This window comes from Emiliania huxleyi (assembly GCF_000372725.1).
Source record: "Emiliania huxleyi CCMP1516 unplaced genomic scaffold EMIHUscaffold_107, whole genome shotgun sequence".
NCBI lineage: Eukaryota > Haptophyta > Isochrysidales > Noelaerhabdaceae > Emiliania > Emiliania huxleyi.
Window position 1 is genome coordinate 1 of NW_005201984.1, and position 21117 is coordinate 21117.

The 21117-nt window shown below is 64.9% G+C and overlaps 8 protein-coding genes across 8 annotated transcripts; 4 read left to right on the forward strand and 4 right to left on the reverse strand.

Moving 5' to 3' along the window:
• Positions 1–5: 5 nt before the first annotated feature.
• Positions 6–1652, reverse strand: EMIHUDRAFT_108613 (hypothetical protein; the record flags this gene model as incomplete). Its single annotated transcript, XM_005792466.1, has 5 exons — positions 6–167; positions 319–516; positions 589–754; positions 1048–1193; positions 1332–1652. Coding segments are annotated over 5 exons (993 nt in total), but the record flags the coding sequence as incomplete, so codon positions are not given.
• A 567-nt stretch (positions 1653–2219) lies between these two features.
• On the forward strand, positions 2220–2935 carry EMIHUDRAFT_454289 (hypothetical protein; the record flags this gene model as incomplete). Its single annotated transcript, XM_005792467.1, has 2 exons — positions 2220–2398; positions 2496–2935. Coding segments are annotated over 2 exons (475 nt in total), but the record flags the coding sequence as incomplete, so codon positions are not given.
• A 332-nt stretch (positions 2936–3267) lies between these two features.
• EMIHUDRAFT_222928 (hypothetical protein) lies at positions 3268–3871 on the forward strand (the record flags this gene model as incomplete). The annotated part of the gene is made up of 4 exons (XM_005792468.1): positions 3268–3378; positions 3416–3583; positions 3687–3762; positions 3861–3871. 4 exons carry the CDS (start codon positions 3268–3270, stop codon positions 3869–3871), a joined length of 366 nt encoding a protein of 121 aa, XP_005792525.1.
• A 2249-nt stretch (positions 3872–6120) lies between these two features.
• On the forward strand, positions 6121–8301 carry EMIHUDRAFT_439707 (hypothetical protein). The gene is made up of 7 exons (XM_005792469.1): positions 6121–6649; positions 6772–6918; positions 7155–7199; positions 7273–7356; positions 7431–7481; positions 7663–7795; positions 7868–8301. The coding sequence occupies exons 1-7, from the start codon at positions 6158–6160 to the stop codon at positions 7948–7950; spliced, it is 1035 nt and encodes a 344-aa protein (XP_005792526.1). The 5' UTR covers positions 6121–6157; the 3' UTR covers positions 7951–8301.
• Positions 8302–8571: 270 nt separating this feature from the next.
• EMIHUDRAFT_439710 (hypothetical protein) lies at positions 8572–9424 on the reverse strand. Its single transcript, XM_005792470.1, has 3 exons — positions 9352–9424; positions 9241–9288; positions 8572–9164 (listed from the first exon to the last, which is right to left on the reverse strand). The coding sequence occupies exons 1-3, from the start codon at positions 9367–9369 to the stop codon at positions 8670–8672; spliced, it is 561 nt and encodes a 186-aa protein (XP_005792527.1). The 5' UTR covers positions 9370–9424; the 3' UTR covers positions 8572–8669.
• A 649-nt stretch (positions 9425–10073) lies between these two features.
• EMIHUDRAFT_428796 (60S ribosomal protein L35A) lies at positions 10074–11156 on the reverse strand. Its single transcript, XM_005792471.1, has 4 exons — positions 11145–11156; positions 10850–10911; positions 10645–10734; positions 10074–10381 (listed from the first exon to the last, which is right to left on the reverse strand). The coding sequence occupies exons 1-4, from the start codon at positions 11145–11147 to the stop codon at positions 10201–10203; spliced, it is 336 nt and encodes a 111-aa protein (XP_005792528.1). The 5' UTR covers positions 11148–11156; the 3' UTR covers positions 10074–10200.
• A 6684-nt stretch (positions 11157–17840) lies between these two features.
• On the forward strand, positions 17841–18458 carry EMIHUDRAFT_60733 (hypothetical protein; the record flags this gene model as incomplete). The annotated part of the gene is made up of 2 exons (XM_005792472.1): positions 17841–17999; positions 18210–18458. Coding segments are annotated over 2 exons (408 nt in total), but the record flags the coding sequence as incomplete, so codon positions are not given.
• A 2061-nt stretch (positions 18459–20519) lies between these two features.
• On the reverse strand, positions 20520–20705 carry EMIHUDRAFT_312886 (hypothetical protein; the record flags this gene model as incomplete). The annotated part of the gene is made up of 1 exon (XM_005792473.1): positions 20520–20705. The coding sequence occupies one exon, from the start codon at positions 20703–20705 to the stop codon at positions 20520–20522; it is 186 nt and encodes a 61-aa protein (XP_005792530.1).
• Positions 20706–21117: the final 412 nt, after the last annotated feature.

Consider the following 21117-nt stretch of genomic DNA (forward strand, 5'->3'; position numbering starts at 1 on the left):
TCCACCTCGAGCGAGTCCCGCTCCGCCACGAGGCCATCGCGCTCGAGCAAGGCGGCATCCCGCTCAATGGCGAGCTGACTCCTCTCTGCCGCAGCGCTGTCAGCGGAAGCTGCGAGAGACTCCCTGGCCTGCGCATGCGCCTTGACCTGCGCCTGAAGCGCAACCACCTGTGGACGGACGCGTTACAATGCGGCAGATGCAACGTCTGTCGCGAGCGCACGAGCCAGAGATACGGTCTAGGCGTGGAGCCCGAGATGCGTGGCAGGAGACCGCGGATATTGAAAGCAGCTTGACGCAGGGACGGGTGTTGGAAGGCACCATGTTCGCTGCCTCGCCCATGTCCGCCTCGAGCCGCGCCCTCTCACGGGCCTCCGCCTCGGCGTCCGCCTCGGCCTCACTTGCACGAGCCTTTGCTGCCGCGCTTTCGGCACGCATCGACTCCGCCTCCGCCTCGAGCTCCGTGCGCGCGTCGCTCAGCCGCGCATGGATGCTGTCGCGCTCAGTCGCTCGTGCAGCCTATGGGTTACAGCCGCGCTGACGGCGAAGCATTTGTCCGAAGGAGCTGCAACGAGACGCCGCCCCCGCCACCTCGCTGCCGTCAAGGCGTGCCCTCAACTCCTCGATTTCCGCCTGTCCCATACGGTGCTTGAATATGCTGGCATACGCGACGCCAAACGCAGCGCGGAGGCTCTGCCTGCGTTGTCTCGTGCAGCGCTCGATCGTGCTCGCTCGCCCGCAGTCGCTCGAGCTCAGCCTGAGAGGGGGGAAGGACTATTAGTGCTACTCCATCAGCGTCTGCATGTCATGCCATACTGGGCGTGCACTACCGCCCACTTTGCCAGGACCGGGCACTCTCCGGTGCGACACACCTCTCTCGCAAAGAGCTTGGATTCCGTTTCCCGCGATGCTGCCTCGAGCCGTGAGGTGGCGCAGCGCGCGTCTGCTAGTTGAGCTCTGAGCTCGGAGAACTCGATTCGCCTAGAGCCGCGCCTCGGCAGGATTGGCACGTAAACGTGGCAACCCAACAGCGAGCGGTCCGCGACGCACCGGGCCGAGAGCTCAGACCGCTGCGCGTCTAGCGTCGCCCTGTCGGCGGCGGTGCTCTCAAGCCGCTCCACTGCCGCCTCGCGCCACGTCCGCTCCTCCGCCAAGTCCGCTCTGAGCTGCTGGACCTGCGCTGCGAGGGCATCCACCTGAGGCCAAGATTGGAGCGAGTTGGAGGTGTGTGTGTGTGTGTGTGTGTGTGTGTGTGTGTGTGTGTGTGTATGTGTGTGTGTGTGTGTGTGTGTGTGTGTGTGTGTGTGCAAGGAGAGCGAGCGCGCTTTGCCCACCTCTGTCTCCCGCGTCGCGAGCTGTTGCCGCAGCCGGCCCAGCTCGATCCGCTGGGCGTCAAGGGAGGACTCGAAGTGCTCGGATGCCTTGGCCTCCCGGCCCGCCGCGTTGGCCGACAGGCGGCGCACCTCGGCGAGCAGCAGGTCCAGCTGCTGGTTCTTGCGTTGGACCGACTCGCGGAAGAGCGCCTCTGTTTTGTGAAGGTGTCGCTGCAGCTCGCCGAGGCTCTTCTCTTGACTAAGGAGCGCAACGCAATAGGCCTGCGTCGGTTCCGACAGCCCTGTCGCCGGTTGGTCGAGCATTGAGGATTCAGCCTTCATGAAGGCTCAAGGCGCTACACAGGACAATTCCATTCTCTGGACGTACGAGTGTTGAGCGCTCGCCCCTTGCGACAGCGCGGGAAAAAGATGGCCCGGAGGCAACCCACGGCATGCGATTCGACCACAGCACTCGACGCTTAAGTCGAGAAAGGCCCAAGTCCTGCTGGCGATCCCCCCAAAGGAAGAAAAAACTTATCAGTACCGAGGAAAAAGAAAGAAAGAAAGAAAACAGACAACTCAAGGGAGGGATGGGAGAACGGCACGCCGCCACCACACAGGGATTTTAAGGAGAGGAGTGTGATGCGCTAGCCGTCGCCTACCCTAGGGAGTCTGCCTCTTCCTATCTCTCTTCGCAGTCTCTCTCCGATTCTCGCTTCAACCTTCGTGCCACCTCGCGGCCGTCCCACTCTCGTCGCTCTCTCCCTTGTCACTTCCTCCTCTGTCGCGTCGTTCTCTTCTGTCTCGTCCTGCGGCGCCGCCACACAGGCCCCTTCTCGGGTGATTTCTTTTTTGGAAACACACTCGGAGCGCCGGCGTCCAGAAGCTGCTGAGGAGTCCTCAAAAAGCCGGACGAGTCCTCAGGGCCGATCATGCCGTACCTTCGGAATGGGCAAGTGATCGAGCAACGCTCCTTCATGGAGGAGCTGCTCAATCTTCCGAACCAGGTCTACGCTCTCATCGCCTTTTTCTTTGCGACGCTGTTCAATCCAGATGCGATCAAGCAAAAGGGAGCGCCGCGGCGGCAGGTGCGCAGAGGCGGGTTTGGCGGCGGCGGCGGCGGTGGCGGCGGCGGCGGCGGTGGCGGCGGCGGACCCGGGCGGCGACCGATGGGCCGCGTCGGAGGTGCCTGCTCCCTCGCCTGTGAGCGCGCGCCCCACCCTCGTGTGACCTCCGAGCATGTGACCCTCCCCCCGACGCAGGTAGTAGCATTACGGGCGGCGGCCCCGCGGGTGGGTGAGGCTCGTAAATCGTGTGCCACGCGCACACGGTATTGCTGCCCGGCTGCCAAAGCGCCACATGATGCGTGCGCGGACAGCCCAATACGGGGCCGCGCATGTGGAGGCAAGCGCGCACGACTCGCACCATGGCTCTCTTATGCTGCCATTGGTGGAGAGCTCAGGCTAGGCAGGGCAGATTAGTGGGGTTCGCCACGAGGGGTTGCTTGTATGTCGGATGTCGCCAAGGCGGGGGGCTAAGAGGAGGGGGGGGAGGTCTCTGGCATAGAGTGTGTATACATTAAAACCGCTGGGGGTCGATGCCCAGATCACCCCCTTCTGACGTTGAAACGACGTGTGACGTGTGCAAGCCGCGGCCCGTGTCTCCAGCACGGGCTCGACGCACCTGGTAGCTGGTTCAACGTCGCACGTCGGCCGGCGCCGGGGGGGTTGCCGTGTAGTTGTGTGCGTGATAATGTATGTATGTAACTAGTGAGACGATTGTATGTAAATAGTGAGACGATTTAGGTTTGGGGCAGGGCGCGAGTGTGAGACTTTTCGGCGGGCGAAATGCGGCGGGTTGGATGCGTCCTCATTGGGACGACCTTGTGGGACGACCTGGCGGCGCGAGGCACACGGGCGCCGGCGTGGCGCGTCGGCTCGTGGCCCACCACGAGCAGATGCGCGACGAGCGCGCTCGGGAAGCGGCCGCGGGCGACGCGGAGCTTCCGCCGGAGGACGACGCGGTCGAGATGGCGAGCGCCGTCCACGTGCTGGACAGCGTGGCGGAGGTGGGCCCGAACTACTTACACCCTGCTGCGCAGCAAGGAGACGAAGGCGATGCGCCGGAAGCGAAAGCGCGAGGATGCCAGGGCGGCGCTCGACGGCCACACTGTCCTGTCCACCGGATCGCGCCTCGAGATCTTCTGCGACAATGAGCGGTGGTACCCTGCGACCGTCATGGCGCGGGAGGAGGACGGGGACGGACGGATCGTGGTTCGTGCACGAGGTCGAGTACGACACGCCTTGTTGCCCGAGAGGGCCTCGCCACGCTCGCCCAGCTCCTCCTTGAGCTCCACCACCTTCATATCGCCACCAGATCCTTTTGGACAGCTTTTGGACCTTTCGCATCGCCGCCGCCGCAAAGAGCCCCGGGCTCAGCGCGCCTCAGCCTCGTGCGCAGCAGCGCCCTTATGTGTTACAAACTTGTAGCGCTACATGTTTGGACACACACCGGCGGGCGCTTTCGAGGCGAGCGCCAGCATTTTTCTAGGCAGCCACTAGGCTCTAGGGAAGGCATAGTGTGCAGGAACTAGTCTTCTGCCGTTTGCGGGACGATAGCTAGTACTTACTGCACCCGGCGCGCAGCGCCGAAGAAAAATTGAAAAATGCTAAAAGTTGGGCGCTCCGAGACGACCAAAGTGGTAAAAGTCGCACTCTCCCGCCCTGAGACCCGTTCAAAAGCGTAAAAGCACCCGAGGCTCCAGAAACCTAACCCTCAGACTATGGCGTGATGGCCGGACGTCATAATATGTGTACGTATGATATGTGGAGTGCTCTGCGAGAGAGCGGTCGTGATGTCGCGGACGTGTGAGAGCTCTTTCAGAGAGGAAGAGGCGGTGTAGTCTGTAGAGGGTTTCGGGGCGACTGCGAACTCGTCGAAAAAAATAAAAGAAAAACAGCACCCAAGGGGAAGAGATGGCGGAGAACGGCACGCCGCCAGCCGCCACCACCGACAGGGCGATTTGAAGCATGAAGGTGAGGAGTGTGGTGCTAGCCGTCGCCCACCCTTGGGGCTTGGGCGTCTGCCTCTTCCCCTATATCCCTCTTCCTAGCTCTTTTCGCAGTCTCTCGCCAATTCTCGCAGCCAATTCTCGCAGCGACCTTCATGCCACCTCGCGGTCGTCCCACTCTCGTCGTCCTCTCTCTCCTGCCCCGTCCTCCGAAGTGCGGGGCGACATGAATGCGTTTTGTTGCGCGCGGGATGACAAATTCTGACCGCGCAAGATGAAGGGTGGCTAAGGGCTCTGCCCGCAAGGTGCCCGCGTCGCAGACGCGGTACCATTGACAAATCTGCAATGCCCCCACCGACGCACCGAGCAAATAGCAAAACCCGAATACGTAAACTTGGAGCACTTGGAGTGCGGTCATCAACCGCACCACCGCACGCCCAGGGCAGGGGAGCTCAGAAGCGCACCCAGCGGGCCGGACGATTGGCATCGGGTTGCGGGCGAGAGAGAGAGCCCTACCTAGCTAGCCCTGGGGGGTGCGCGTTCGCAGGGAATGGGCCATAAGTAAAGTTCAACCGTTTCAGGCATCAGGGATCGCCCGAGATCGCGCTGCGCTGGCTGGCTAGGTAGGCTGAGACTACCCTCTACCTACCCTGGAAATTCGACCCCTTTTCTGGGCTCACAAGCTGAAGATGTTCATTCACGGGCCCTCACACGGAGGTGGGGAGCCGCGGGTACTCTTTACACTTTAGGTCTAGCTGTACTCGTCAGGCTCTAGGCAGGGTTTGCTTGCTCGTTGCAGCTGGAAATTAAGACAACAACAAACGAGCTCGGAGCTGACCTCTTTGTCACTTTCTGGCCGCGTCCCTCCCCTGTCCGAGGTGCAGCGCGAAAAAAAGAAAATCGGAGCTGCCGAGCCAGGCCTGCCATGTGCGCGCGCGCGCCTCGCCCGAGCGCAGCCACCTGCGGACCTGGCCAGCCTGTTCCTGGCTCGAGCCCAGCCTCTCCTTCCGCTGCCGCCGGCCTCGCAGTCCCGCCAGCCATCACGCTGCAGAGCCTGCGTAGACGCCACAGACGCCAATTCTGCAGCCCACAGCCCTGGCAACTGAGGGCGAGGGCCAGCAGTATACGACGACGACGGCATCTCACACCCCGCGCTGGCCAGCGCCATCAGCCCCTCACGGCCCGGCCCAACCTTCCCTTCCCCACCCTCGCCTCCAGTGCCTCCAAATCAAGCCGTCGCACCTCTCTTCTTCAGCGAATGCAGCGGCAGCACCACGTCAGAGGCCGGGCCGACTGGCGGACCTGCATGCCCAGCCATGCCCCCCACTCCCCACCCGCTTGGATCGATCAGCTGACAGCTCCACCAGCTCCCACCACCGCGTGTCGTGTCATGAAGCATGATAGATAGACATAGAAAGCATGAACCATCGAAAGGTCTGGTCTCCAAAAAGAGCTCACGGCGGCTGCGCGCGCCGCGCCCCGCCCCTTTTGCGCAGCAACACCTTAAACTTCATGGCCCTCCAAATTCGGGTCGGAGCGCAGCGGAGTGGGCCCCGAGTTTGAAAAAGGGGAAGGACGCTTGCTTGCGTCCTAGCTAGCCTCCAACAACGCCTCCCCGGCGCAGAGGGGCCCCCGGAGGGATGCTCAACCGCTCCACGCCACGCCGCTTGCGGCGGTCCTATTCCCAGCTCCGCTGAGAGCACTTAGCTGCACTTGGAGCACACGAGTGCAGTCATCAACCGCACACATGCAGGGTGTGGCCCCATTATTTTTGTCTTCTGCACCTCGCTCCCGGCGCACCGACTCGCTCGTGTGCGTGGCACAAAACTGCCGAGAAATGAAGGACACGATAGAGACACTCGTGCAGCGCCAGGACCTCACCCTCGATCAGAGCGCTGCGGCGGCCGAGGCAATCATCGCCGGCGCCGACCCGTGCCAGGCCGCCGCGCTGCTGGTGCTGCTGCGCTCAAAGGGCGAGACGCCGGCAGAGGTGGCCGGCATGGTGCGGACGATGCGGAGGCACATGCTGACTGTGAGTCCGGCGCGGCCGTGTATCGACATCGTCGGCACTGGCGGCGACGGCCATCACACCGTCAACATCTCGACCGCCGCGTCGGTCGTCGCTGCCGCTTGCGGCGCGGCGGTGGCAAAGCATGGCAACCGGTCTGTCTCGTCAAAGTGCGGCTCAGCGGATGTGCTGGAGGAGGTGGGCGTGTCGCTGGCGCTACCGCCCAGCGGGATTGAAGCCTGCATCGCCCAAGCCGGCATCGCCTTCATGTTTGCGCCCGGCTTCCACCCTGCCATGAAGAACATCGTGCCCGTGCGCAAGGCTCGCCGCCTCACCGCTCCGCTACCGCCTGCTGTCCATCCTGCCGTCTCTCCTCGCGGCCGCCTCTCCCGTCCCTGCTGCCCTCACTGCACCGCCGCCTCACGAACGCCCTCGCTGCGCAGGCGCTCGGCGTGCGCACGGTCTTCAACATCCTCGGGCCTCTCATCAACCCAGCCGCGTGCACCCGCGGCGTGATCGGCGTCTACGCACCCTCGCTCGTCGCCCTCGTGGCGGAGGCGCTGCACGCGCTGGGCGCTGAGCTGATCATGGTGCCCCTCAGTGACCCTCGCCTCTCCCTCCCTCTCTCCCTCCCTCCTCTCTCCCTCCCTCCTCTCTCCCTCCCTCCTCCCTCCCTCCCTCCTCTCTCCCTCCCTCCTCTCTCCCTCCCTCCTCTCTCCCTCCCTCCTCTCTCCCTCCCTCCTCTCTCCCTCCCTCCTCTCTCCCGTGAGCTGCAGCCCACGGCCGGACGGCCGAGAGCCCGAGGCCGCGCACCTCGTCGCCGCAGGTGGTGCACTGCTGCGGCCTCGACGAACTCGCGCCCATCGGCGAGGCGATCGCGGCGGCGACCGCAGTACGAATGCGTCCATGATCAGCCGAGCCTGACGAGAGGATCCATGGACCAGGCGAGCGTGGCGACGGTCACACCTGCCGGCGTCGAGTACTCGACGCTCGACTGCACTCGGCTCGGCTTTGCCGTTTGCTCCATTGCAGCCCAGCCTTCCGCGACGCTGCGCTGCCAGAGGCGTCCTGGACACATTCCTCGTCGCCCGTGCGCTGTTAGGACGACCTCAAGGGCGGCGACTGCGTGGAGAACGCCGCCTCACTGCGCAAGGTGCTCACACGCACCACGCACACGCCACACACGCACGCACCTCGCACGCTCTGCTCCCCCACACGCACCCGGCCTTGCACTGTCGAGGGACGCCCGCCGCAGGGCGTGGCGACGCGAGGGACCGCCCGGCCCTTACCCCACACCGGCATGTGGAGATGCCTCCCCTTCCCTTGCCCCATAGGTGCTCTCGGGGACGCTCCCCGGACCCATCGCCGACACGGTCGCCCTCAACGCCGGCGCCGGACTCTACGTCGCCGGCGTCGCTCCGACGCTGCAGGCCGGCTGCAAGCTCGCGAGCGAGGCCATCGCCGCCGGCTCGCCGCCCGCCGCGCTCGAAGCTGGCACCTTCGCGCGCGTTCCCACACGTTCTCGCCCCCGCCGCGTAGGCTCACCCATCTCCACCCTAGACAAGTGGGTGCAGTGCTCGCAAGCGGCCGCGGCGGCTGCCAGCGACCAGGCCGCGAGCTAGAGCGGCAGCCTCCCGTCACAGCCCAAGGCGGAGCCGGCGGCCACGACCGGCCAGACGCGCAGGGACTCGCCACGAGAGGGGCAGCATCCCCAGTTCCCCGTACATACAGGAGTACCCTACCGCGCATGGTTCAACGCGCGTTCGGTTGTCGAGCTTTGACTGCGCAGTCCGCACGCTCCGCGTCTCCGGGGTCTCCGCGATCTTTCCGCGGGACCAGGCCGCAGGGGCCAGGGCCGGGGGGCGGCAATTGCGCGGCCGCGCAGTACATCTCATATTTTGTTTTTGGCAATCGTTGCATGTGAGCGACATGTATGTGTCGGATTTAACGCGATAACTCGTAAGGGGGGTGTCTCCGCCTTTTCTACCGCGTATGTAAATGTTAAAAATAATGTTATATTAAAATACGACATACACGACGTCGTCGTCGACCCGCGCCCTCGGCGCCCCCGCCCCCCTGCGATGCGCCCCCTCGAGCCCCCCCCCTGCGAGCTGCGTCGACCGGACCGCGGACGACGCACGCAGTGTGTCTCTTTCGCCGGGTGCGGGTCGGGGTGTGTGCACTGTGTGTTGCTGTGCATGTGCATGTGCATGCACATGCACATGCACATGTCATGTATGTTGTCATGTGCACACACGCCTCACGCGGAAGACGGGCGCAGCAAGGAGCAGCGAGTGTCGCGGACAGCAAACTGACGGAACGCTAAACTACAGAACCGGAGTCAATCCTCTGTACCGCCATAAAAGAGCGGCCTCAGCTCTGAACTGGCCGAGGCCGGCCCTCTGGCCTTTTGCTTCTCTCGGCAGCCGACGTCCAAGTTCCTGCCCGGCCCGGCCCCCAACAGCGACCCGAACGCGGCCGACACCAGCCCGCTGCTGCGCCGGCCGCTCCCTCGGCTCCGTCCGGAGGACGACCTCTGCTGGCTGCGGCGCGGCAAAAGCGACGCCCCGACCGCGACCGCCCCGTCGCCGTCCTCGCCGTCAGCATCCGCGAGAGCCGCGCCCGGTCCGGTGCTACAGCAAGCGGTGCCGGTGCTGCAGGCGCCGTGCTCGTCGAAGAATGCGCCCGAGACCGCCGCAGCGTCGGGCAGCCGGAAGACGCGCAGGACGATGCGCGAGTACCGGACGGTGCCGCCGATGATCGCGAGGATCGTCGAGCAGAGCACCACGCGCGAGGAGGGCCCCATCTGCGAGTGTCCAAACGTGAAGGACAGCACCTGATGAGGGCGCGGAGGCCAGCCTTTAGGGTGAGGGTCGGCGCATCCGTGAGAGGCCGCAGCGGGAAGTGAGGGCCGAGAGCAGCAGCAGCCCGAGCGCAGCCATGAAGGTGGCGAGCATCACCTGTAGACAGTCCCGGAGAGGTCCAGGGCAGGGCCGACCGAAGCGGTGAAGGGCGAGCATCGCCTTGGTGTAGCCCTGCATCCCCGCCACCGCGTCGGCGAGGGAGCCGTCCGGCCCGCGCAGCGCCAGCGACGGCCCGAGCATCGCCACCAGCATCGCGATGAGCACGGTCTGCAGGCCGAGGCCCATGCAGGCGGTCAGCAGCGAGAGAAAGACCATCTCAGCAAGTGCGTCGCCCTCGCCCGCCCTGAACGAGGTCTGACGCTCGAGCAGGTAGTGGTAGCGGATTCCCGAGTACGCGAAACCGGCGACCAGAGCAGCCAGGTCGCCGAGCATGCGGCAGTTCTTTGTGTAGTAGAGCAGCTCCCGCTCGCGGATCGCCACTTGCCGCTGCCGCGTCTCATTGGCGAGCCCTTCCTTGCGCGCGATCAGCATGACGCAGGCGTCCAGCGCGCGCGACTTGTGCGGTTAAGGCGGCGAGTGCAGTCAGCTGAGCGTCCTGGTCAAGGCGTGGCTGCGGCCCGGCCTAGCCGTGGCGCCCAGCTTGAAAGAGAAACCGCACGGTATCGCAGCCTAGTTCGGAGCCGTGAGGCGGGCGAGAGCGGAGGAGCGCACGGCGCTTCTTTCGAGAGGTTGAGAGGGCGGCCTGTGGCGCTGTGCCATAGAGGGGCAAGGTCCCCCGAGAGAGTAGGAGATGAGTGAGTGCCGAGAGGAGCGCAGAGGCCAGAGCCAGCGAGGCGAGAGGGGCGCCTCGCCGGCAGTCCGCAGCGCACAACAACACATCAAACGTGCAGTCGGGCTGTTATACATGACACAAACGACCGAGAAGCTATCTATTTGCGCGCCTCGGTCTCGTCACTCGCGGGAAAGGGATGAGGGCACATTCACGTCTCTCTAGCGCGCGGCGCGACTCTAGATGCGAGACGGGTAGAGCATGACCCGGCACGGGCCGGCGATGGACGAGGGCGGCAGGTTCTTCCGGAACTTGGCGCGCACCACGCCGTTGTTGCCGTGCGCCCTGCAGACCTTGCCCCAGATGACCCGGAACTTGCTGCCGTTGATCTCCCGCTTGGCCTTGTAGATGTAGGCCACCCTGTGGGGGTGGGGGTGGGGGTGGGGTGGGGGCGGTGGGCCGCACGCGCAGAGCAGCCGCGCGGAAACGCCCTCCCCAGCCCGACCAACAGACTGCGGGCCCTGGCGTCCGCCTCCTGCCCGTCCGCCCCTTCACGGCGACGGCACGCCAAACGCCCCTCCCCCCACATCCGGCGGCGTTGCGACGGCGGCAGCAACAGCGCACAGCGCACAGCGCCCTCCCCTCCCCTCCCTTCCCTTCCCCTCCCCGCCACGAGGGCGCACCGCTTGCCCATGTAAAACTCCGTGTCGCACTTCGAGTTGACATTCTCAATCTTGATGAGCGACTGGTTCTCGTACTGGTTCACCTTACTCCTGCGAGGTTGCGGCGCGCGGAGCCAGCCGTCAGGCCGCCCGCCCTCGCAAGCCGAGCCACGCGGCCGCGCCCGACGCGACGCCCCCCCATGCGCGGAGAGCGGGGGCGGCGCGCCTCTTGTATCCGAGGATACGGCCCTTGCAGTAGAGCGTGCACGGCTCGCCGACCTTCTTGACCTGCCGCCGGGGCAAGGGGGCGAGTGGGTTCCCGCGACGCTGCGGCAGCGCGGTTGAAGAGAGGGCAGGGCAGAGCGGGACGACGCCGGCCGACGACGCAGGGGCCGGGAGGCCACGAAAAGGGGCGGGGGGGCGGACGCGGCCGATCGCCGGCCCGGTGCGCGCCCCTCGCCGCCCCGACGGCGTGACGGCGCGACATTCCAGCCGCAGGGGCGGGCTGTCGTGAGGCTCACCATGGCAAGAGCCTCAGCACGCGTCGCTGGTACAAAAGAATTTTCACTTAGTTAGCGCGGAGCTCGCTAATTTACGCGCAAAAGGATTACGATAACCCGGCACTAACCCGGCACATTTCTGCTCCCGAAGCGGCCGTGCGGTCGGCAGAGTAGAAGCACGGTGGCTTACCTTTGCCCTTTTCCGACACGACCTCTGAAGGGTCGACATGGGAAAAATTGTGGTCGAACGACTGAACGGTTAATTTGGGGGTTTCTGCGCCCTTTGACCCAACAACTGAACGGTTGGCTTTGGGAAGGCTGGAAGCCAAGGTGGTGGGCTGGGAAGGGCTGGTTGCAGCCTACAAATCTGCGGAACTGGGAGTTTACCTTTTGTGCAGGGCGTGAACTGCCGCCGGACCCGAGGCGTGAACCACCGCCTTGCCCTTGGGCCCGTGAACCGGCGCTCTGCAGCCTTTGACGCAGGTCGCATGAAAGGCGACTGCCACTCCCCGGGCCGGGCCCTGGCGGGCGGGCGCATGGCGCCCGACCGACGCTCTGCCATGACCTCCGGGAGGTTGAGTGGCGACCTCGGTGAGGTTTACTTAGTTCGTTCTACGGAGTGACAGCACCTCCGGGCGGTATTAGAACTTTGATTGCTACTCAAGCCACACAAAACACAAGAGAGAGTGAAGACCTTATCAGCTGGTCGGCCGCCATTCGGGCCTCCGCTGTAACTGTGTTCGTGCGTCGCCCATCTCTCCTGGAGATGACTGCTCTATTTATTTATTATTTAGAAACCCTGTCCTTCTCCCACCCCTCGTTTGGCGTCTCCGTTTTATTTATTTATTTATAGAAAGAAAGATTTACAAGGTTCCAACACAGTGGGCAGGGGACTGGCGCGCACTGGCAGTAGATAAGAGGACGGCACGCCGCCACCACACATGTTTCATGTCGCTGTGCACTTCCCTCTTTCGCGGACGTCAAGTCCATTTCACTCTCGAGTGTCGGTTTCACCCCGTTTTTGCCCATTTTCGGTCATCCGTCAAAATATCTGAAGATCCTACTATAGGATTCTCCCCAAACCTTGCTCAGCTGATCCAGCACGGGCCGTAGGCCAGCCCTGGGCAAAGAAACTAGTACCTCATCAGGCTTCCCTGAGCGTCACAGCTCGGTGATCGCGCCGGCCGGACACCACTGTAGCGTCCGTTCCGGGCATTTGAACACGACCTTCGGGGGCAAAGACATGGGCTCTATGGCTCAGACTGGACTCCTCTTGGTCCCTTCTGATGCCCTAGGCCACACCTGGGCCTTACCTGCGGCTCTAGGGGCCGCGCAGGGTTTGCCCCCCTAAAGGGGCCCGAAGAACCTTAACAATGAGAGAGTCTCTCTCGTCTGTCTGCCTCTTGTCTTCTCCGGACGGCGTGGCTAAAAGTGGCTCATGCTCCATGCCGTGAGCAGGCGCCCTATCCTCTTTTTCTTCGCTCGCTCCTCTGCCCATGCCTTGGTCTTGTCGTTGTTTCTTGTTTCGTACACCATGTCTGTATGGCAATCGAAGCTGCCTTCCCCACTACCTGCAGTTCACTCGCTGAGAGGGAGTCGAGAGAGGGAGGGTGTAGAGGATGTAGAGTGTAGAGCGCTGTAGAGCTGTAGAGTCAGATGTAGAGCGCTCTGGAGCGCTGTAGAGCTGTAGAGCTCTACATCCGCCGCGGGACGAACTGCCTGCGTTGTAGAGCGATGTAGAGCGCGATTTTGCTGCAGAGTTTGTTGTAGAGGCTCTACAGCCAAACCGCCGGGAAGGCAGTGACTCCAAGAGGTCGAGCCGCGTTAATGGGGTGTCTCCGAGCTTACTGGAGCTCTAATGGACGGCCCTGGCTATCCCTGACACACAGAGAGTCACTCTGACGGCACACAACACCCTATAACTGCGCGAGGCGAGGCGAGCATTCAGCCGGGTGCACCGGAGCCCACCCAAGGGGGCCCGGGAAGGGTCACGCTGGCGCTCAGACGGCCCCTCGCGGCGCCACGGCGGTACCTTCCGGTCCGTAGGTGTTATATAGGATGTGTACTGCCCAGAGAGCACTTCTAAGCCACCACTGGGACCATAGTGGACGGACACACCGCCTCAGCCGGCCCGGCGGGCTCCCGACCAGAGCCCGTCCGGAGGCCACAAACGGACACTCTACCGACCTCTACACCCCTAGACAACCCACTCCGACTAGCATACGGTGTCGGCCCGACCGCCCTGCGGCTCCAGCTACCAGCTGGCGCCGCTCGTCCCGGCTGGAGGCGCCTGGGGCGCCAAAAATCGCGGAGCCGGCGACGTCCTCCAGCCGGCAGCCGGATCGGGCGTCCGACCCGCCCCCTCGGCGACCCGAGATGGTCTCCCCGACCCCCGAGGCTTGGCGCACCGCGGGAGGGGGGCAGCCCAGCCACCCTGCACCGCCCAGGCCGCCCTCTGCGAGCCCAGGCGCGCCGTCGAGAGTGCCGACGCGATGTCGACGATTTTGGCCTGCGAGACGGGGGCGAGGAGCGGTGTGAGGGCGCCATGTGCCTGGACGACGGGCTACGGGGCCGCTACACGGGCCGCAGAGCTTACCAGCACCGGCGCGGTGGCGCTGGTAGCGATGGTGCTGCTTGTGGCCGCCTTTGGCAGTACCTGACCGAGGGCTGACTCGCGACGGCAACGGGGCGGCGAGCCGGGTGGCGGGGTGCGGGGAGGAAGGAGGGGACGCGCCACGAGAGGGAGGGAGGGGCGCTCTTACGTCTCGCTGGCCCGCCCCGCCCCCCGCGGGGTCGGGATGGTCGGTGGTGCTGCTCTGGGCGGTCGTCCCGTGTCGCCAGACCGGTCCTGCGGCGGAGTCGGAGGGTGAGGGGCAGGGGACGGTACGGTTGTGCGGCGGAGGGGACGCGCATCGCGCAGCTCGCAGCAGCCCGAGAGGGCCTGAGCCCGGCCAGAGAGTTACCCATCGCTCGGGCGGAAGAGACAGCGTCGCTGGGGCTGGGCTCCGCGGCCATCTTGTACGCTCGGTGCACGCCTGACCCGGGAGGGGGAGGGGGAGTGGGGACGCGCGCGCCTTCGAGTAAGCACTCGTGGCGCCGGCCGGCTCGCAGGGGCCGCCAGCGCCGCTACGGAGGCGCTGCCCGCCGGGAAGGTGCTCGGGAGGGGCGCTGGTTGCGCCCCGGCGGCGCCTGCGGCCGGAGCGACGTGGGCTTGGGCCGTGTGAGCGGCGCGGGCGAGAGAGGGACGGCGCGCGGCTCCCAAACGAGCCGCACGGGCTTCGTCTGGGCCGCCGAGGTCACCACCTTGGCCGCGGCGGCGGGCGAGATGGCGAGGTGTGCCGAGGCAAGCGTCAAACGTGACGCCTTGCGCCCCTGAGGAGGGACGAGTGCGTGGGGTGCCACGGGCGGGGGGGGAGCGGTGAGAGGAGAGCGGTGGGCACCCCCGCGAGGGGCTGCGCGGACGCCGCCTGCCCCCCCGACCCCGCCACTGACGGTGTGGGGGCGGCACGGTCGAGGGCGCTGGCCGAGCGGGCCGTCCTAGTCGCCCGATCGGTGCTCAGCCGGCCGGATACCGCGCCGCAGAGCAGCCCGAGAGCACCTCAACTTTCCGACCCGCGATGTGGCCGGCTCGGCCGACCCGAGCGTGGTCCATAGCGGTGGCAGTCCTACTGATGATTAGGTTGAAGAGGAGTAAGCTCCAGTGGGCAAGGGGGCAGTTAGGGGGGCGGTGGCGGCGGTGCAGCTGGTGCTACGGCGGCAGCGTCGAGAGTGCAAGTGTAAGGAAGCGACTACAACGGAGTCTCTACCGGCGATATGGGGGGCTACGACGGCGGGAGAGCTCTCTCTCTCTCGCCGCCCCCCGGGCCGTCTCGAAGGACCGCGCAGCCCAAGCCCTGAGGCCTTGCTGTCGAGGGCAGATATTCTCCCCGGAAGGCCTCCAGCCGCCACCTCGGGTGGCAGTGACGGTGCCGCGTAGGGGAGGCAGCACGAGTCCCCCCCTCCGACGAGTAGCGCACAGCTGGACTCGGCTAGGGCCTATGGGCGTCGACCATGATGAAGCCGTCACTCCGCAGCCGCAGCAGCTGCTTTGCCCGCCGTCCGCCTCCGCCAGGCCACCCCTGCACGTGTGGGCAGGCGGCGGCAACGCCTATCGCCCGACGGGGAGGGGCTGAGAAACGAACGACGCATCGACCGAGAAGTCGCGCCGAGTGGCGTTATTGCGGCCGATAGCACCTACTCGGGCCTAGACCGGTCCCCTTCCGAGCGATGAGTCGCAGTATCGGCTCTGAGACGAGGGTTTGGGCTCCGCGATGGGCAGCGGCGACTAGAGCCTTGCCCAAGTTGGACCACTTTCTCTAGCTGCGCACCATTTCGCGCGTGGAGTTTTGCCGAACTATGGTGTGCATAGGCTGCTGGCGTGGGGCGACCGGGTCTCACAGTGGGGCATCTCGACAGGAGATGAGTGGAGATGCCCAACGGCGCTCGGCGCGAGTCGGGGTGCATCGGCTGCCGGCGTGTGTGTACGATCGAGGATGACGCACGAGGGTCGCCCCCCCTGCCTGACAGCCCTGACGCCCTTCACTTCGCCGAAGCCGGGAGTGGCATATGCGCTGCGTCACGCTCACGAACAGCCGTGCGCAAGTGGCGATGAGCGAGGCCTATGAGCAGTATGAGTGCAACGCGCTGACGCGGAGCTGAAGTTGAACGATTTTCAGCAAAACGCGCCCAAACCCTTGGGGACACCTCTCGGGTGGGCTCGGGTGCACCCGGAGACGCGTTGCATGCGCCATGACTCGCGCCAGCGCGTGCGGGAGCTCCTGGCTGAGCGTTGAGTCCAGGCGAGTTGCGCTGGCCACTATCGCTACGCCGAGCCGAGCTGACGCGCCGAGGCGCCGGCCAGTCGCAGCCGTGAGGCATGCCACAGCAGCAGCGGCACCTGCCACCCATTGGGCGGGCAGACAGAAGGCCAGGGCAGCACTGGCAAGTGCAACGCGCCTCATGTCGGAGAGCGACCATGCCTCTTTCGCCGCTTAAATGACGTAGAGTTTGTTGTAGAGATTTGAGCACTTGAGCACTGGATAGGGTCGATTCCGCATGGTACGGGACCCCATGAACACCCCAGTGCATGCCGTTCGCCACATGGGCTGCCATCGGCATGCACAAGGCGCAAGCTCACCGAACGGCGGGAGGTGTACGCGACCCAGAAGAAATCGGGCCGTGTCGTTCCCTCCGCTGGAGAGAGGTCCATCAGTTCCCGTTCCCCAGGACCTCCTCTCCAGCTGCGACCGTGGATCACAGCAAGACCATGAGAGTGCTCAACATGCTACAAGAGGAGCTCGTTCAGCTGGATCCGGGGCAGTCGGATGCACTGCCTCACTGGGCCTGAGAACACCGCACGACATTTTGGGACCCCATCACTCGGCTCCAGGATCGAGGTGCACACCGCCGAGGGACGCCGGAGGGTAGATCGGGCGGTGTGTTGAAGCCATCTGATTAATTCCAATTTCCTCCTGTGCAAGAGCGGAGAGGGCTCGGACGGCGCGTGGCAGGGGAGGGCAGGCAGGGAATGGGCGCGGGGGAGGGAGCGCTCTACAGTCTACACCCTCCCTCACTCACTCTACACTCACTCAGTCAGTCAGTCAGTTCATTCACTCGTCACCTCTCCGGCGAGCTGCCCTCTCTTTCTTTCGCGGGAAGGGAGTCTGTCAGTGCGGGCAGCGTGCAGGCGTTACCATTCCCGGCGCGGCGGGCGGGCCGCTTGCGCGAGGCGACCTTATTTAGCAAAAGACAGAAAGAAGAAAAACAGACCCGGCCCCGCCAAATCATAACCGTCAACGGTATCACGCTCAATGGCTCCGAAGACTCGCCGCTCCTCCTCGCTCGACCCGGTGACGCGCCCCTCGTCGTCGTCGTCCGACGTGCAGCCTCGCGGTGGCAAGCGGCAGGTGCCTGGCCGCCTGCGCCTCCACCGCCCGCGCCCGCCGCACGCGCTTCCCGCCTCTTTCGCCACCGCACCGCACCGGCCTGAGCACCCTCCACCTGCCCCACACAGCGCGACGGTGTGGTCGCGGAGGCGCTGCCGCGCATGACGAGGGCCAAGTCGGCCGCCGGTAAGCCTCCGACGTCGCCCCCGCCGTCCTCGTCGAGTGCCGATGGCGTGTCGGCCTCCGCTCAGCGGGACGCCAGACGGCAGGCCATCCTCGAGGCGGTGCGGAGAAACCTGGGCAACGACGCCGAGGAGGCGCCAGTCGGCGCACCGCTCTGGGCCGACGGCGTCCCAGCCGAGTGCATCGGTGGCGCTCCGTACATCCAGGCGTCAGCCAACCGCCTCCGACGTGATCCCAACGCCTCCGCTAACTCACCCGACGCCCGCCTGCAGGGCCGCAACTCGTTCGACCCGTACGCGCTGGAGGGGCAGCAAGCCGTGCGCGAGCTCGAGCGCTCGCAGGCGCACGCCCTCAAGCTCCACTCCCTGCGGCTGCAGCCCGACATCGACGCCAACATGCGCAGCATCCTCGTCGACTGGCTCATCGAACTCTCGCGAGAGTACAAGCTCTCGGCGCGCGCCTCTGCTGCCCACCCCCCCCCCCCCCTCCCCCCGCCCCTGCTCACGCCAGCCCGGGGAGCTCCCTTCTCCTCGCTCGCGCTGCCCCCCTCACATCGCCGCGCCCCCACCTGCTTCCTTGCCGCCCGCCCACGCCGGCCCCGCCACCGCCGCAGGAGGAGACGCTTCACCTCGCCGTGCAGTACCTCGACCGCTTCCTCTCCCTCGTGCCCCTCCGCCGCTCCAAGCTGCAGCTGGTCGGCGTCACCTGCGCCTGGGTCGCCGCCAAGTACGAGGAGCGCCTCCCGCCCCCCCTCGACGACTTTGTGGAGGTGCGGCAGTTGCCTGTCCCCGCCCGCCCTCGCCTCGCACGCCCTCGCCTCCTCGCACGCCCTCTCCCTGCCGGCCATGGCGGCCGTGTCCCGGCGGCTCTCGCCCTGGCCCGGGAGACAAGAGACGATGCGCACCCCCATGTCCATGTGGCACGCCCCAGTGTGAGCCGACCCTCCGCCCTCGAGTCCACCCCGCCGCCGTGCCTGCAGGCTACCGCCGCCGCCTTCCAGCGAAGCGACCTCGTGCGCATGGAGGGGCTCATCCTCTCGACGCTTCGCTTCAACCTCTCCGCCGTCACGCCCGCCTCCTTCGTCCGCCGCTTCACCGCGCTCATGCCGCCCTCGGTGCTCTGCCGCGACGAGTCGCTCCTGGCGAGGTATGTGCTCGAGCTGGCGCTGCAGGACCAGCGCTGCCTCAAGTACCTGCCGTCCGCCCTCGGCGCGGCCGCCCTCTGCCTCGGCAAGCTGATCCACCTCTACCGCTCGCGGCTCAACCTCTCCGACCCCGCCGAGGACGAGCGCGCCGCACCCCGCAGCGGCCTCTCCGCGCGCCCCTTCCCTGGCCAGACGCACCTCGCGAGGCTGGCGCGCGAGGCGCTCTCTGCGGTGCAGCTCTCCAAGTACGCGGCGCGCGACCTCTGGCCGTGCGTGACGCACTTGCACGAGCTCGCCGTCGCCGCGCCCGAGCGGCTCGAGAAGGCGTCGTGGGAGAAGGCGTCGATCCTCCTCGGCGCCGAGCAGCTCGTGCCGCCGCCGCTGCTCCCGCCCATCGACGCTGTCCTCGAGCTCCCGCGGTGAGGCGGCAAAGTGACCGTTTTGGAGCCAGCCCCCGATTGGGCTGGAACATAACCCTAACGATACTGGAGCGGGCGGGCGGAAGCGCCCCCCCCCCCCCCCCCCTCGGGGTTGCATGTACGGTATGTGTTAGAGCGCCGCGCACCGGCGTAGAGAGAGATTAGGGGCGCATATGCACCGGGGCGCTCGAGTAATATGGTGTTCCGGTTTGCCGCGCAGAGATCCCCGGAAAGGAAAAGCTGCAGCGCGACCGACTTGGCAACCACAAACACCTCCAGCTCCACACGTGCGCATCTCCCCCCACATGGCGTGGGGTGCAAGGTGCATGCGGATCAGTGTTCAAACTTTACCGGTATGGGAGTTTTTGGCTAATCAAACCCAAGGCCTGCACTAATCAAAAAGTGGTACGGGATACCAGTTGCCTCACGGAAATCAAAGCGAGTCGGAGTGCCTTCTTGGTGGCAAAATCGGCAAAATCGGCAAAATACCCGGTGTATTTTGCGGGTATACCTGGAAAAACCCGGGTATACCCGGGTAATACCCGCACTTTTGTATGATTTTGCCCCCGGGACCACACCGACAGCCGCTACAACTAATGAAAACCCCGCATACCACTTTTGCATACCACTATACCATACCACTCCAAAACTAATCCAAATATCACCAAATACCGGTCTCATACCGGTAAAGTTTGAACACTGATGCGGATGGGGATGCGCGATCTACGTTTAACTACGTATGTAGGCGTATCTCTGTGACTCTGTCGACTGTGTGTGGAGTGTTGAGTAGTGTATTGTGTTTTAATTCCTTTTTTGCGCGTCTCTGTGAGGTGTTATAGAGGCTCTAAGAAATGCATATGCGAGATGCCATTGTATGTCATGTCCTGTCATAGTCTGAGGGTATCCTAAAAGTTCGGCCGATTTGGGTCAAAACGCTACGCTAAAAGCACGCCTAGGCGTAGAGTTGGGGCAAAACGACAAAAGTGGGCCCGCCCGGGGCAAAATGGTAAAAGTTACCTAAAAGTCGCGCGCCGCAGGCACGCAAAAAAATTGCGAGGGGCGCTTTCGAGGCGAGCAGCACAGCATTTTTCTAGCCATAGTGTGCGGGAACTACTTCGCGGGACAATAGCTACTATACTTACTGCACCTCCGGCGCGCGAGCCTCCGGCCCGGAGCGCCGAATTTTTTTTGAGACGAAATGCTAAAAGTTAGGCGCTCCGAGACGATCGAAGTGATAAAAGTCGCACTCTCCCCTGACCCGATCAAAAGTCTAGAAGCACCCGAGGCTCCAGAAACCTAACCCTCAGACTATGTGTCCTGTACAGTCAGTACGTACGTGAAACACCTGCGGCGACAAACAACAGAAGGAGAACATGCAATTTGTATGGTCCGACATGTCAGCGGCGGGCGTCATGCAGTGGGCGGATCGAGTGGGCGGATGGACTCCAGCCCCACCTGCAGCTGTGCACCCCTCAATACGACGCGCGGTGCATGCTGGTACGTGGGTACGAGACGGGTCGGCGTGCACGTGCTGCTGGTGCTCTACGCAGAAGATGGGGGTCCACACCGCAGAGGTGCCACGGCATCGGCTATCGACGCCTCCCCCGTGTGCATGTACGGCCGTCCCGTCGAGCTCCTGTCGGTCGGTCAGCGGCACCTCGCCTCCACATCCAGCCACCCACATGCAGCCTGCATGCGCGCGCCCACTCGAAGCTCGACCTGCCACCTACTCACGTGGTCGCTTGGCCGCCGGCATCAGCAATGCTTGGAGCGGGCTCGCCTGCTTGCGGGGCGCCTCGAAATACACGTATGCCGCCTGCTGCTGCCCTTTAGCCGACTGGCGTTGCCCCTGGGCGGGCGGGTTCAGCTGCGACAGCAAGTCCACCACCTGCGCCTCCTTGCCCAGCGGCATCTCATCCTGAGAGGCCTCCTCTTGTGACGACGAGTCGCCGGGCCACAAGGGCGGCGGCTGCTGCGTCGCCTCTTGGGACTCGTTCTCCTCTGCCTCCTCCGCCGCTTCCGCAGCCGCCTCCGGCTCCGACAGCCTACCCTCGGCCCGTGTCTCCGACACCGATACCACGCCGTTCGCCACCGCCGCCACTGCCGTCCCCGCCACTGAGCCTACCGCCGCGGCCGCCTCGCCCACCTCACCGCCCTCCTCCTCCTCCTTGGCAATCGGTACCCAAAATCGCCCTCGTGTCATCGCCTCCGTTGCCTCTAATATCGGCGGTGGCGTGCTGCTATACCTCTGCCTTCCGTCGAATTCCGAATTTATGGGGGCTTGCTAGGATACCCTGTAACTTGCCTGGTTTTTAGTTCCCTGT